Source organism: Artemia franciscana, chromosome 8 (assembly GCF_032884065.1).
Source record: "Artemia franciscana chromosome 8, ASM3288406v1, whole genome shotgun sequence".
NCBI lineage: Eukaryota > Metazoa > Arthropoda > Branchiopoda > Anostraca > Artemiidae > Artemia > Artemia franciscana.
In genome coordinates this window covers 12,589,211-12,605,750 of record NC_088870.1, presented here as the reverse complement: position 1 = coordinate 12,605,750, position 16,540 = coordinate 12,589,211, and the positions used below count along the sequence as shown (strand labels likewise).

Below are 16,540 nucleotides of genomic sequence, written 5' to 3'. Positions count from 1 at the left end.
AAAGAACTGAGTCATACACGACTCAGAAAATATTCAAATCAGGTTCAAGAACAGACTCAAAGAATTGAAGAATATATAATGCATATATATATATATATATATATATATATATATATATATATATATATATATATATATACATATATATATATATATATATATATATATATATATATATATATATATATATATATATATATATATAGAGAGAGAGAGAGAGAGAGAGTGTGAATCACTGTTTCAGAATCACATAGTCAACGATTATGATTTTGTCATGGATCCTGTCTCGCCTTGTTTTATTGTAATGACACTCGGGCACCGTGGCTTCATCAGCTCTGCAATAAAAATGCATCGTGAAATATGTAATACAAATAATGAATAAATATGTTTGGCAATCAAGCTCATAATAGATTGTTGTGAAATATAGCTCTAATAGAAACGAATTTGTTTTAATTTAAAATATTTTTCATGCAATTTGTTTCTCACGCTTCTATTCAAATCAATATAATTTGTAACTACTCATTTGGAGTGCCCCATCCAGCACCCCCCCCCCCAAATGACGCCATTGCTCTTGATGGGCGTTTACTTCAATTGCAAAGTAACCCAATAGATGTTTTGAGCATTGTTATTAATTCTGTAGATAAAATAGAAAAAAACATTCGGTCAATTCTACTTCTTCAATTAGTAGTATTTTCCAGTTTAAAAAGTAGGTTACTAGACGAGATAATCATCTTTTTCGATGCTTCAGGTCAATAAACAGGATCTATATCTATCAATTGATCAGTTAGGCCAGACCTTCTTGATGAGTGATCTTATTGGATTCTGGATTCTAATAATGAAATACTTCTAGATATACCCGTTTACTAGGTAAAACGGCTAAGTCGGAGACGTATGGCAAAGGTTGGTCTGGTCGTGATCCGTCTGTTCAAGAAACATTTACATCATGTTTGACAAATATTGGGAAAACTGCTGCTTCGTTTAGTTACGTCTTCAATGTCACAAATATATCACAATATTAAATTGTGATATATTCTCTTTCTATTATCTTTTGAAAACAGACTTTTCACCAGTTCTATTAAGCAGCCTAGAGTTTTTTTTTTATAGAAACGTGGACCACAAAATGATCCAGACAATTAATGAAAAATATCTTTGCCGTTCTTAAGAAAAAATTTGAAAAGGCAATGCTTTCCCGTCTGCTTGCTTTTCTAGAGACAAGAAGATTTTCCTACAATTTTCACTTTGGCTTCTGAGCTAAGCACTCCACGGAGCATGTACTGTATGTATGACTCTTTTATATTTGTTCTCCACATTATTCTTGACCCTGATTTCTGCTGCTGAATTCCTGATCGTCCATAAGCCTTTTGATTCCTTAACTCATGGGATTTTGCTTTATAAGTTATCACACAGCGGTGTAAGAGGACAGGCACATGCTTGGTTTGATTACTATTTGTCAGATGGAACTATCGCAGTAGATTCATTAATACACTCTTCGTCTGATTTCGAGTTCAGTGTTCGTCAAGCCTCTGCTCTGGGACCGTTTCTGCTTCCGATTATGACATTATAGTTGCAGTTACGATACAGTAAGAAGCCACTCAGTTGCTATGGAACGTTTAGTTTCGTTATGCAAAAGCTGTAAAATAATTTAAACCTTGAATGTATCATACAAAATTATCTCAGTTTCCAAGTTTTTGAAATAGTTATAAGAACGAAATTTTTACAATAGATTTACAGAGAGAATGAAATACTATCTACCCCTGATGGCCTGGGATTATATATTAAAGTACAGAAAAATCCTATAGTCAAATCATATTTCTCCTAAGAACAATCTTTTTTGCTAAGATTGGAACAATAAAATTTACAGCTAGAATGAAATACAGTGTACCCAGGGATAACGGTATACAGGGAGAAACAAAACGAATGACCAAAGTTAGAGCTGCAACAAAAAATTTACAGTTTCTAAATTTTACAATTTTTAAGAGTAAGAACACAAACTTTTAAAGTCTAATTTTTAAAAGCAAGAACAATAGCTAAATCAAATTTATCGCAAGAACAATCGATTTCGCTGTCGCTGCATAACATCCTAAAAGCTGCTTTCTTTCAATTCATAAAAAGCTGCTTATTTTCAATTGCAAGTAATAGGCACATAATATTTGAAAGGTGAGAAGGATTGAAAGCTCTGTCGTTCCTTTAGGAACACCAAAAAGGGAAAAACAAAATACAAAAGCTTTCCTTTCAATTTTAGTCAATAAAACAGAAGTATTTTACCGCTCCTCGGAGATTAACTGGAGATATCTAAGGTACATGGGTGCCAACCCGGCGTTGACTCTGCAATTAATATCCTTCCGGCAATAAGCATTTCATACGATTTGGCAGGATATGACTAGCCTTCGAGAATAGCTCCAATTAAAGCAGACATGTTGTTGACAATAAGCCCGCCTTTCCTGAAATTAAATAAAAAAAACGAGTTTTTTTTTAACTGATAGTAAGGAGTGACATTAAAATTTAAAACATAAATTACCTCGTATATGAAAGGAGCTGCTTCCTCATCAACGCCCCGCTCTTTACGCTAAATTTTGAATGTTTCTCTCAACTCCACTTTTTAAAACAGTAAAAACCACATAGTCAGGAAGTATTAGGAAGTATATAACATGGAACGCATGATTCATGCATTCCGCAAAATGGAAACTTCATCATGAGCTATCTGATGCAGAAAATCCTGGTCAAAAATTCACAGGTTGAGAGAATTATTATGAAATATTGTGAGCCAGGACACTTTTATTCAAGATTGCTTTTAGTTGGCTGTTTCTATGTGGGGGGGGGTGGTCTGGCATGATCAGTGGTATTATTATTAGACCTTTCACCCATTTCGAACAAAATGGCTATTTTAAAAAATTGATGGTACAATGGAAAAGGGTATGCGGGGGCTGGGGTCTCTCCCTTCACTTTCTTTTCACCTCTCTAAACATTTCCTGGGTGTTTGACCTTAATACCCTCAGCTATATCTGAGATATTGCTGATATCCCTTTTTGGCAGCCAGGTTTCATACACTAAGTTTAGATTTGTTTAATATCAACCTCCAATATCTACCTGTACTAATGATTTAGCAGTCTAGATGACAATATTGGCAATGTAAATTCATCTTAAGAGGCTTTCCAAGTTAAGGGTACAAGAACAGGTTGTGGGGGGGGAAGTTTTGCGAAGATGGAGCCAGATTTCTCGGTGTTGTTCAAAAAACAATCAGAAATTAAATAAAAAGACACATTTTTTCAACTAAAAGTAAGGAGCAACACTAAAACTTAAAACAAAAGGATTATCCCTTCCAAAATAACCCGCTCTTTACGCTAAAGCATGAATTTGGTCATATATACTTAAAAGACTCCTGAAACACAATCATTTAACTAGAACAATAAGAAACCTTTATTAGAAGTACGAAAAAACTTTAGTGTGAAGAGTGAGGTATCGAGGAGGGAGCGAACCCCTTTCGTACGTTATGATTTCTGATCGATTAAAGTTTTAATATTGCTCCTTACTTTCAGTTGAAACAACTTCTTTTTAATGTGATTAATGTTAATACGACCCAGACGCTATGATTGAGAATAAGTGAAATCGGAAAGGCGAGAAGATTATAAGGAGAGAAGATAAGTGAAAGATTAATATATTACACCGCTTCACTTACCTAAGTATTATAATTAGTAAAAAAAAACGGCTCAGGGTGTTTTTCACAGTTGAAAACAGTTTGGAGGAATAGGAAGATAAGTCTGCAAACAAAGGTTAGAATATTGAAAGCTACTGCGATGACGTGGTAGATAAAAATATTTTGTAAGAAAGATTTTCACTTGGGGAAGGATATTTATGAAGGTCATATTTGTTTTGGGGGGTCATTAAGAGAATTTTGAATCCACAGAGAAAGGCTACTTCTTCTTATTTGTATTTTGAACACCACTTTAAGTGTCGAAGAAATATTTTCAAGTTTATGGGAGAAATACTTTTTCTACCTATATTTTAAAGACCAATCGGTACTTCTGTATTATCCCGGACACACTCAAGGAGTGAATTTAGGTTAATCATAGCGAAATATACAAAAATATGATGTAAATAAAATAATCTAATAACAAAATTATGGAAACTACAACAAAAACTATGGAAAGCAGGCAGCCCAGAACACATAGTATTAAATACCTAACAAAACCCCTAGCAACCTCTATATACTAAATATTCAATTAAAACATATCTGTATCGTAATTTTTCTCTCGGAGGCTAAGCTACTTACAACCAATTGCAGACAGAACAAGAGCTATGAGCTCAAATGGAATGAGTTCTAGCGAAATTCTAAGAATCAATTGATCGATTTAAAAGTAAAATCAGAGGCTTAATACTCGTAAGGATTTAAAATAGGAGCTCTGAGACAAGAGATCCTTCTAAATATCAAAAAATTCAGTAACATTCGATCACCCATTCGTAGCCTATGTTAAAAATATCCCATTTTTTCTACTTTTTCCTCTCTCTGCAGCCCCCCAGATGATCAAATCGGGGAAAATGACTTTATCAAGTCAATTTCTGCAGCTCCCTGACACGCCTACCAATTTTATCGTCCTAGCACGTTCAGAAGCATCGAACTCACTTAAGCACTGGACCCCGCCAAATCCCCTAAAGAGAGCGAATCCATTCTGGTTACTTCAATCAAGCATATACGACATTTGCTTATTCTATGAACCAAGTTTCATCCCGATCTCTCCTCTCTAAGCGTTTTCCAAGACTTTCGGTTTTCCCTTCCAAATCCCCCAGTTTAACCAGGTCTGGTCGGTATTTAAAATAAGAGCTCTGAGACATGAATTCCTTCTAAATATCAAATTTCATTAACATCCGGTCACCCGTTCCTAAGTTAAAAATACCTAATTTTTTCTAACTTTCCCGAATTAATCGTTCTCCCACTTTACCCTAGATAGTCAAATCGCAGTAATGACTATTTCCAATTTAATCTGGTCTGGTCTCTGATACACCAGCCAAATTTTATCGTTCTAGCTTATCTGGAAGTGCCCAAACCAGCGAAACCGGGACAGACTGACAGACCGACAGAAATTGCGATCTCCATTAGTCACTTGATAAATACTAGTTGCCGTAAAAACCGGCTTTTCTCAAATCAAACAGAGCAAACTTTTTGAATATTGTCGGGATGATACACAAGAACCGACTAATCTACGAGACATAAAATATTTCAGGGGTGGGGTGGTTTAAAACCAGGTGACACCCCTTCCCATTGACGAAACCCTGCTTTACCAAGTCAGAAGTTTTTTGTCTGTTTGCCTGCAAAAAAACAAGTTTTACAAATCATTCCACCTGTCCAATGAGCGAGTCAATGACGTCAGGTCACTTGACCGGAAGTGGCAAATCATTCACTGTCCAAAACACGCAGCAATTCTATAGTTTAATTTTCTTTATCATTTACTATAGCTCTTTTTTTAGTTCTACATTTGAGAAACAAATCACGAGGAAGCGAGGTCTGTTGGAATCGAACCAAGAGATTTCTGGAAAACCTGTTCAAAAATAATTTTGTGACGACAGTTTGAACTTGAAAATTGTAAAAAAAAGTTCTCCGTTTGCTAATGTGAATTGTTGCTAATAAGTTGACACAGGAAAAATATTTGAAACTTTGAGATACATTTTTAAAAGGTGAACTATTTTTGTTTTTTTTTGGGAGAAATTGGCTGTTAACAATCTGTTGCTAAGTTCTTGTTCCATTAAACGAATGCTTCTCCATAATAAATTTTAGTAACTGTTTTAAAATTTTTAGTAAACAACTTTGTCTTATCAAAATCGAGACTACGAAGAAATTATCGGAGTTCTCAGACGAGAAAAATGAGGAAATTTGTAAATAGAAAAGCGAGAAACTGCTTCCATTTTTTTTAGCCAGTATATGTAGTCATCAATCAGTAGATGGACTTCATAAGTCAAATGTTCTTGAGTTTTGATTTTTCCTAGTGTCCATGCCCGTTTGTACCCTTTTTAGATATTGGTAAAAAAATTACAGCTTTTGTCTATATTAGAAAGCCTTAAATCCAATGAGGTAATTATGCTGGAGCTCAAATCAGTTTAACTCCAGTTTGATATAATTTTTATTTACTCATTCAATTGGACATTTGTAAAAGCAAACCGGAGCTAGGTAGGTAGGTAGGTAGATTTTATTTTTATCCACAATATAAACATAAATAAAAATGACACCACTAACAAATTATTGCAGCAAAGAGAAAGTCCTAAGGGTTTGTACTCCAAATTTCTGTTATGATTTATATCTTGTAAATTAATATCTAAACATAACAATTCATGATTATCCACCTAGCCTATCTTATATATAGAAAACAACAACACATACACATGAAAACAATACAACAAAATAATTCTATTAAATATTATTTACCGGTTTCAGCCCCCACCCCACCTAAAAAAACGGTGAAAAAAACCCATCAAAAACCTCCCGCCCATCAAAATCTATAAGTTTAATAAAATGTTTTCAATTTAATTTTTAAACCCATATAAAGTGACAGACTCCCTGATGCTAGCCGGCAGATTATTCTAAACAGAAGGCCCCAGGTTATAAACCACATATAATGATCTGACTGTTTTTCTTCTGTTCTGGCTCGGAAGTTGTAAATTTCTGAAAGGTTTTGAATTTCTGTGAAGGAGGTTTATTTTTCAAAACCTTGAAGTTGTAATCTTCCATTTCGCTCGATTTTGCGTTTTGCTTTATTATGTATTTTTTTTTAAAGGAAAACTATAGAAAAAACATCTGTAGTTTTTGCAATGTATATCATTCGTCATAACGTAGACAACAACACTGAGGCCAGAATTCATATAGGGGCCAGAAAATGATTTAGTGTTTACTAAAAACGTGTTCTAACGTTGTTTTCGTGCAGTGTATTTTATTTGTCATAACATAAAAAGCTACACCAAGTCAAAATAATATAAAAAAGAAGACCAAGGCTGACAAGTAAGAGATGCATCAAATTGAAATAGGACTACCCCCATTCCCTGTCTCAAATCCTCTGAGTAGCTTGATTATTATTTGCTGGTAAATGAACTGATTTTGAACTGTTTTCTTATTTGCCAAAACACCGACAAGAAAGATAAAACAATATAATAATTAAGATTGCAGGAAAGAAAATCTCTTAGTATTTACTGAAAACTCTTTACTGAAAACGATTTGTATTTCGTACAGCCTATCTTTTATTTGTCACAACATAGACAACAACACGACATCAAAATAACATAGAAAGACAGAACAGGGCTCACAAAAATAAGGGCTGCCTCAAACAGGGGTTGACTATCCCCCCTTCTCTATCTCAAACCCTCTAAATGGCTTGATTGTTATTCCAGGGTTATTGAATGATTTAAAAAAAAATTATTTGCCAAAGTACCAACAAGAAGGAAAAGGAAAGAAATGTAATAATCAAGGTTTCAGAAAGAAATTCTCTTTCTTAATATTTTGCCTTGATGGAGGTTTCTTCTATTGGCCATGTCACCAAGCTCAGAAACTTTCAACCGGGTCACTAAGAAAAATATAATTCTGGCTTTAAGAAGTCATAAAGTTAAGTTTCTTGTTTGAAATGTTTTTTTCCTCATCTCCATGTCCATTCTACTTACTCAGGAACTCCAACGTCGATCCAAGCTTGTCGACGTTCCACCCATTTTGGGATTTCAAAAATCAACACATACTGATTTTATCAAAATTATTTATTTTCCTATGTTTGTTCTGCCTAGTACTTATGCTTAGTAGGTAGCAAGTCGATAAGAGATCGACTGATTTGATCTTTTCAAAAACTGGACTAATTTGGTCCAGTTTTGGGTGTCATAACTCAAATAACTTCTAAGAAATTAAATAATTTCTTAGAATATTAAATGGAAAGTGCTTTTCCATTTATAAAAAATTAAAAGAGAAAAACCGGTTTGATTTAAATAAAGTAGTGGGACCAAAACACGGAATTAAAAAAAAAATAAAATAAAACAATTAATTACTAAAAATTCTGAATGTTTCTGTGCCACGTCCGGGAGCATTTCTTTGGTGAGTTGTATTTCTTTTATAATTGTTTTTTTTTTCTCTTTCTTTCTCCCGTGCGTTTAGTTTGTTGTTTTTTTTCTGTAAGGCTTTAATTAAACATCTTTTTTTCTTCCTTGAAGTTTTGTCTCTCTCCGTTGTGAGAGGCTCTCGGTCGCATAGGCGAAATATTCAGATTTTTTAATAATGAATCTTTTATTGTTGTTTTTCCCATTTTTTTGTTGATTCCAATGCTTTTATTTAAATTAAAACCAGTTTTCTCTCTAAATTTTTCGTTTCACTACTCAATACAGCAAATTGCCCTCAAAATTTTTCATCTTTATTGAGATTGATTTATCTCTGTCTGGATGTCTTTTAGTTTTAAATGAATCGGGGAAAATAAATTTGTTGAGCCAGTTTTAGGTGTTGCACCTCAACAGAGCTAAAATTCTTAGAGTATCAAGCCTATTAATGACGAAACAAGTTTTCTCAAGTACTTACTGTATTGTTTTTCTTTAAGTATTTAAGACGTAAGAGCTTCCAGAATTATTACAGTTTTTAAGAAAACCTCAGAATAGGATACTATATAAACGAAAACTAATGGTCTTTATGGGCCATAGTTAATACAAAAGTTCGCAACAAAATATCAATGCATAAATTAAGAAACAAAAGTTCTCCCTTTATGTCATAGAAAAATAAAGGATTTGGCACTAGACCCTTAAAGTCAAAACTGGCAGTGCTGATCTCCATCTGAAGGTCTTTCAACCAGCAAGTGCAATAGGAGGAAGGGGTCCACCCTTCCTGTGTGGTCTTACACCCTTCCTGCTTACCTTCACCAGATTTCTCCAGGCACCCATTTAGCGCTGCCACACCTTTGCCCACAAACTTATGAAAAAAAATATGAAAAAATAAGATTCCACTTGTCCCAGAGAACCATCCCCAAGTGTCTAGGGCTAATTAGACACCTCATCCATAGGAAAGTGTTTGAAAATATTATTAGAATAATATTACAATACCAATAATGACATTCCAATAATAGTGATAGTTATCCAAAATAATTAATATATAATATTCCAGCAAAATGAGAAAACAATCCCAGATTCCAATAAAATAATTAAAGATATGGCAGATTTAGGGTGGGGGTCTGGTTAGCCCCTGTCACCTTGACGGAGGTGCAGTTTAACTTTTTTTTGTTTCACTTAAATTTACATGAATCATCTAGCAAAAAGGAAAGAAAGCAACAGTAATAATGAAAATGCACAAGTTTCCAAGTTCCAAATTTAAATAATAGGTAAAAAAAAATAAAAGGCATCTTCCCTGTTTATAAGAGACCAAATGAAGATATAGTGTTGAGCAGACTAAGAGACGTGTTAATATATTTTTAGATCCTTTTACACAGCTGTAAACAAAATGAAATACTCCTGTTTATTCAGCAAAGTATGCCATTCCATCTGAGAAATTTTAAACTGCCAATAATATAAACATAAAAAAAATTCCATCCGGACTCATCTGAGGTCTATTGATACTTAAAAACCACGATTTGCTAGGAATTTTCTTATGATTGTATCAAAATTGTTCAGTTGTAAGAATAGTGTCACATTTTGTCAGTGCTGCCACGTCAAGCCATGAGCAAGCAAACCTAATTAGATACATTTAATAATGTTTTTTTTTAACTGTAAATATCCAAATATTAAAATCTGTTGATTCCAAAAGACAACTATTCCTTTGAAGGAGAGCTACAACTTCTTCAGCTATGTGGTGTCACGTGAATTTGGTCCTTTTTGTTGATTTTCACTCAAGTTTCTTTTATATTTGGTAACCCCCCAAGAGCCAAAAACTACATATGAAGGTATTTTTCATACTTTTTTTTACTTTTTTTTAATAAAGACTTTTTTGTGTATTTTAATTTTCCAAAATTTATAACTTAACCGATTCCAACAACCACATGTCATTTCACCGTCCTTTGTACCTTAATAATTTCTATCAAATTATCCTTGTAATTTTCAAAGGTCTTTGACAGGACCCTTTGGCTATTAATTAAATGGAAGGTTGATTAGATTTATAGTCAAATGTTTATGTTAAAAATGCAATAACACTCGTTTCTTTCCGTTTAAAAAACCGTAAAATCGTGTCTAAAACATTACAGTTACATCAGAAAAAAAGTGCTTGACTTAAAGTTTCACCCCTATAATCATAGCCTAAGAACAGTGGCGTAATTTTGAAAAATCTTCTCAAGTTTACTCTGTTCTCCAAGCTAAATTAATTGTTTATTAAAACAATAAGAAATTCATGGCCTCTTTAACATTTTTAAATTTAGAAAAAAGAAAAAACTATTGATAGGGCTTAAAATTAAAATGGAATAACAGAAATGGTACCCCCAAAACTAAAAAAAGCTAATAAAAAAGTTGATTCAAAAGTAATTTCAGTTTCCTTAATTAGCGACAATTTACACAAATTAGGATGGAGGAGGATAGAGTATATAGCTCGGTAAAATTGTCTTTAGCTAGTTTTGGCTATCTTGGAAACAAACGAAATTTTCAGGAATGGGTCTAAAAGTTAAAGTATGTCCCAGGAAGGTATTTTAAAGTACCTACCTCCCCTCCTTCTCCTTCTTGAGAGCCCTGCACATTGATGACCTTTAAAAATCTCTGTGTTACAAAAATGAAACTTTGCAAAATAGATCTTCTGGTTAAATGAAGTATAACAAAATTGTTTTCAGCTTCACACCTTTACTCAATCACAATTTACAAAGTTTTAAGGATATGCAAATCCATACATTTACTAAACTTTGAAAAGAAAGAACCATTAATATGGCTTAAAATTTTACTCAAATAACAGGAATTCCATTTTAGAACTGAAGCCAGAGAAAAAGAAACTGGTAACTGATAACTGTTGTTTTGCTGAAATTTCAATAGGTATAGATGTGTCATGCAAGCCAATTTTAGGACCTTTTATAGGGAGAAGGAGTGGAGCTAGGTACTTCAAAATATCTTCCCCGGACATACTTTAGCCTTTAGACCCATCCCTGAAAGTTTCATTTTCCAACCTAACCCTTTTCCAAGATAGCCAAAAGTAACCAAAGTAGAATTTTACCTGTAGCTCAAAATATATGGGAATGGGGGGTAATTTTCCCTTGGGATATATTATGTGATCTTAAAGTCTATACCAATTCATTATAATAACTAAGTAATTTTTGAATGTGTAAGGGTTTTCCCCAAGTTATAACATTGTTGACAAACTAGCTAGGTAACTGGGATTTCCCTAAGGTCTTCCTTTGTTGACATAAATATCTCTTGATTTTCCCCATGATCTTGACCTTGGGACTGAGAGACTACTTGCTCCCTATCAAACGTTTAGAGCAGCAAGAATATAAAGGCACTCATTACTAACAAATCAGATTAAAGAATCACATGTATCTCGATTTGCTTTCGGTATTGGATATATTTTAAAGCTCCCAAACAAGCAAAACTGCCAACTATATAGACCTAAAATTTGATTTTTAATAGTTTTTAGTTCTAAGCTGTCGATGCCTTATCGTTTTTTATTGCTTTTAGTTATGGAAACAGATCCCCTGTCATATGGAGAGATAGAGGATGGCCGTAGTTTTTTACAAGTTCCTCCGAAGAACAAAAACATTTCATTGACGTCGTCTTTGGCTACATCTCTATCTGATTTGTCACAAGCTGCGTTTGTTCCGCCTAGACAGAAAAAAAGAGCTATGGTAAGGTTTTACCGTTATTACTTTTCAGCTTGCGAAAAATACTTCAGGCACAGAGATTGAACAATCAGCATGAAGTTATAACGGCTTTTTATTAGAATTGCCTGCCCAAAAGTATTTGTACACCACATTATGGTGAGATCAAAGAGTATGCGTAGCTTATCAGAGTGGAAACTGACTCTCAATTCGACAAAAACTATCATCGCCATCTAGCGTTTTGCAATACTTTTAAGTGTTTTTTTTCAGCGTAATAATTAAAGGAATGTGTAATAAGAGCAATTAATTTAATTCATAAAATCGGCAAAATTAGGTAGGCTGTCAGTTCCTGACAGAGACATGATTACAGTGCCCGAAAAATGCCGAGTGTCACCACATGCTAGGTAGTGGTAATAGTTTTTGTCGACACTAGTCCTGGTTTCTACTCTTGTAGATTACCAAACTCTTTGGGTGAAATGACGATCTTCCGAGTCTTATGCCCTTAAGCCAGTTCAGGCGAAGCATATGATTTCATTCAATAGTCGCAAAGCAAAGAAATTTATAAGAAAAATTTTGAGCTGTTCAATCTTCATTAATGGACGTTAACTCACGAAGGTACTTACCAGTTATAGTGACCACACTTAAGAAGGGAATTTAGGTTAATCATAATGAAGTTTACCAAAATGTAATGATAATATAATAATCTAGTAGCCAAACTATAGCCCAGAATGCATTAAATTAAATACCTAACCTAAACACCTCTATGCATTAAATATTTCATTAAAATATAACTGCATAGTACTTTATCTTGATCAGGCTAAGCTGATTATCTCTGATTGGGCACACAAAACTGGTTTCATTACAGATCAAGAACAAACTGTGGTTGCTATAACATGTAGCCTGTGTACACTTACGATATCTGAAAGATATTTTTAGATTTTTTTTCCTTTTTTTTAAAGGAAAAAAAAAATTTTTTTTTTCTTTTAAAAAAAAAATTTTTAGTTTAATTCCACTGTCTTGAAAAATTTCCCCATTGTTTCTAAGTTTTGTTTGTTTGATCTTATTTCCTCCTCTTCAAAAAGAGTGATTCATTTTCACAGTGCAGCAGCACGAAAAAGCGTTTAAATATAGTTAATATATATATAGATTTAAATATATATAAATAGTTATATTTTTATATATTTTTATACAGAGTTTAAATATATATAGTTATAGTAAGTTAATATTCTTGTAGGTTCGAAATGTTATATACGTCTAATATTGCTGCGAAATGTGAAGGAGTTTAAGTGTGTAATCGTGAGGGAGATTATTATCATCACTTAACCGTGGTAACTAAAATTCAATATTCTTAACAATCATGAAATACTAATAAGAAACCTTTCTGCATGGTGATTTGATTTCAAAGTGAATAGGTACGGTAGGAGGGGTTTGTTCATAACTGCAACTTAGCAGAGGTAAATATAATTATAGTATATTGTTACAACATAGTTCCAGCTGTAATCCTAACACTGTCAAGCAAGGTACTATTAACATCAAGCAAATGTACCATCATTACTATTAAGTATACTGACCTCAAACCATTACGGTGATGTTTTATTCTTTTGCAAGGGTATATTAATAGTGACGAGGTTCCAGTTTTAAATGGCCAGATAGGGGTTTTAAATTTGGAGCTATTAGTCCCTCAAGACATTTTTTCACACACCTGGGTCTTATGCAATACTATAAGGCACCTTTAACGGTACACTTGTATGCTAAGTATTAGAGGTGCATGTTAAGTAATAGGGATTATTTTCTTTGGGTGCTACGTAATGGAAAATATTTTTTTAACATGAGGGCCAGGGCTTGTTCACTTCATGATTCTCTTTGAAGTTACGTAACAGGATTTGTTTACTTCTACTAATTTTTCTTTGAGTGTTTAACAAACCCACAAGGGCAAGAGCTTGTTTACTTTATGATTACTTTGTATGTTACCTAGTAGGGAATGTTTTATTTGGGTGTTACGTAATAGAGACTGTTTTTTCTTTAATTGTTCAAAAACCTACGAAGGCCAGGAAAGAACCCTTCAGGGAAAACTAGAGTAGGGTCATGGTCCCTATTGTTCATTACACCGTATTTTCATGCATCATACGCAAAACCATTTTATTTCAGCAAACAAGAGATTTTAAAAAATGCCAAGACAGATAGTCTAATTGAGTGAGAGGTAAATCTGGCATTAATCCCCCTTATTAGGATTGTATAAATTAAATTTAAATTAACTTGAATTAAAATCGAACACTAGTGGGCATCAAGCTATAGCTATTTGCTGAAAGAGCCAATATAGATAGTCCAATTGGGTGAGAGACAAATCTGGCATTAAACTCCCTTATTAGGATTGTATAAACATGATGTTAGATCATTTGCTCATAGATATGTCTATCTATTATCCGTCCAATCGTCATTCCTAGGTCAGTAGAACTAAGATAGGTAGTCATAGAGCTAAGATAGTCATAGAACCTATAGTCATAGTACCTATGCCATATTCGACCCGTCCAGTGAGATTGTTAATAAAAAATTTTTTTTTCCTTGTATTGATTGCTATGTTACTACTTTTAGACCACGACGACTTTGTCGTGGAATGCAATATTACAGGGGTCGTTTGGCAGTGTCCAGTTATGATCTCGGCAATTGGTTTGCTAAGTTGTTTCGTTCTGCAGTACCCCTTGATAAAAAATATATTGCACCGGTTGTCTCGGGTTTTGCGTCCTCTAAATTACATGATTGGGGCTCTGGGAAGGATTTAAAAAAAAAAATGTTTCACAAAGTCTCAGGTCCAGTGCGTGAACGCTTGGCGAGCAATCGAAATCACGACAAAGTGCAAAAGATTTAAATAAGGCAAGAAACACCTCGTTACTCATCAGTCTCAACTCAGGATGGAAGCGTAAAACATCGTTCTTGTTAAAAAAAGAAAAAGAAACCAAGAATTAAAAATTGTTAGATCACAAAAGGATTTCTTTTCCGATAAATGGCACATCTACCACATAAAGAATCTTATCCTTCAGTCACCTAATCTCTAAATCTTTTCAATGTAGGAAAAGTTGATGTCAATTTATCCGCAACAACCACTCTCTGAAAATGTACGACATTCATATATTTTCAGATAATTGTCGAAAAATCTAACAATCAAAGACCAAGAGCAGGTGAATGGTTATCCTATGTAAATTGTGTACTAAAAAATTTTTTGAAACAAATAAGTGTCTACATAAATGAAACGTTGGTGAGCACAAGTAATAATCTTCCAAATCATGACAGCTATATACAATTTATGTTAATGACTCCAATTCCTATAAGATTTTGAGACGTTTGGCTATTGTATATGAACATAAAATGGAAAATGACACTACCGATAAACTTGGAGATGTGACGACTGAAGATTTACGCTTGGTTGGGAAAATAAATTATAAAATATTTTAATTTACCTCAAGGATTGTCCAAAAATGTTAAGCTTCATACTAAGCTACAAATTGCTCCGTCCAATTTTATATGGTGAAAAGTAGTTGGTACAGCACCTGATGTAACAGTCTTTCTTAATTCTGCAATATTGCAATTTCCTATAAGATTTTGAGAGGTTTGGCTATTGTATATGAATATAAAACGGAAACTGACGCTACCCATAAATTTGGAGATGTGACGACTAAAGATTTACACTTGGTTTGGAAAATATATTATGAAATATTTTAATTTACCTCAATGATTATCCAAAAATGTTAAGCTTTATATTGAGCTATTAATTGCTCCGTCCAATTTTATATGGTGAAAGGTAGTTGGCACAGCATCTGATGTAACAGTCTTTCTCAATTCGGCAAAATTTCACGTAAAAAACAACAGGTTCTGAGTTCTGTTGTTCAGGCAATTGAGAAATAGAGAGCGAGTGAAAATAACATCAGACTGCTCGTTCTACATACAATCACGAATCCACGACATATTGCTACAGGTATTCGTACCTACAACGATTCGTTATTTATCAATGGCAAAACTCCCTCAAAACTAGCCTTGGCTTTTGTAAAAAGTGCTTGTGCAATAGGCTCATGGACAAATTCTAGAGAGCACTATAGAAAGTATCTTTTTAGTGTAAGTAAAATGTTTGTTTTGAAATATTTGGACTTTCATATCTTGTATGTAAATAAATGGAATTTCACTCTACAGTTTATTGTTTGCTATATCCCAGAGGCGCCATTTGGTCCAAATCTTGGGGTGGGCATGAACTCCATTTTGCCCCCGCCCAACTTTCACGTAAGAAAAAATGCGAGTTTTGGCAGCACATCAATCGAATGTTCTAAGTAAAAACTCATTTTCAGCACCCGAGTTTTGCATGGAAATGTACTGTAACCCAATGTGGAACTCTGACCTCTAAGATTAATTATAATATCGAAAATCATAATCAACGAGGTTAAGTGATTAAACTGAAAGTGGAAAATTTAACCAGACTAAAGGCTGGCCCTCCTCATTGAGATACTTTCTTATTCAAGTAAACAATACGTCGGTGAAAGTAATAGGCGTGTAGTAATTTCAAATCAATTGGACAGAATGGATTATGTTGAACATCATGGATTATTATGGCCAGCAAAGGGCCCTTTGTGGTGGAAGCTTGGGCCCCCCTGAAAAATCTGGGATGGGCATTTTCCCACCCCTGACCCCCCCAAATGGTGCCTCTTCTATATCCTACGGAAACCTATATGAATTGACAATGCAATACCTAGATCCATATTCCAAAATATCTCAAAATAGTTTAACCGAGTAAATGTTTATAAAAACTCATGGTATAACTGTATTGAATTTGT

General features: G+C 33.8%; 2 protein-coding genes and 1 pseudogene across 3 annotated transcripts in view; 1 reads left to right on the top strand and 2 right to left on the bottom strand.

The window, feature by feature from the left end:
• Positions 1–10,658, bottom strand: part of LOC136030616 (glucose transporter type 1-like) — a 47,159-nt pseudogene extending 36,501 nt beyond the window's left edge.
• The window catches only part of LOC136029995 (solute carrier family 2, facilitated glucose transporter member 1-like), a 101,827-nt gene extending 86,515 nt beyond the window's left edge, over positions 1–15,312 (bottom strand). Inside the window, exons 1-2 of the mRNA XM_065708590.1 lie at positions 15,179–15,312; positions 2,266–2,441 (exon numbers count right to left, since the gene is read on the bottom strand). The gene's annotated coding sequence lies outside the window, so the exon portion shown is untranslated. The remainder of the gene's footprint in view (positions 1–2,265; positions 2,442–15,178) is intronic.
• LOC136029997 (solute carrier family 2, facilitated glucose transporter member 1-like) overlaps positions 1–16,540 on the top strand; it is a 109,540-nt gene that overhangs the window by 1,985 nt on the left and 91,015 nt on the right. Inside the window, exons 1-2 of one of the 2 annotated variants that reach the window (XM_065708591.1) lie at positions 5,550–5,670; positions 11,584–11,750. In XM_065708591.1, the coding sequence (XP_065564663.1) occupies positions 11,586–11,750 (165 nt within the window). In that variant the 5' untranslated portion in view covers positions 5,550–5,670; positions 11,584–11,585. Of the gene's footprint in view, positions 1–5,549; positions 5,671–11,583; positions 11,751–16,540 lie in introns of those variants that run through there. The other variant, XM_065708592.1, reaches the window with a different exon arrangement.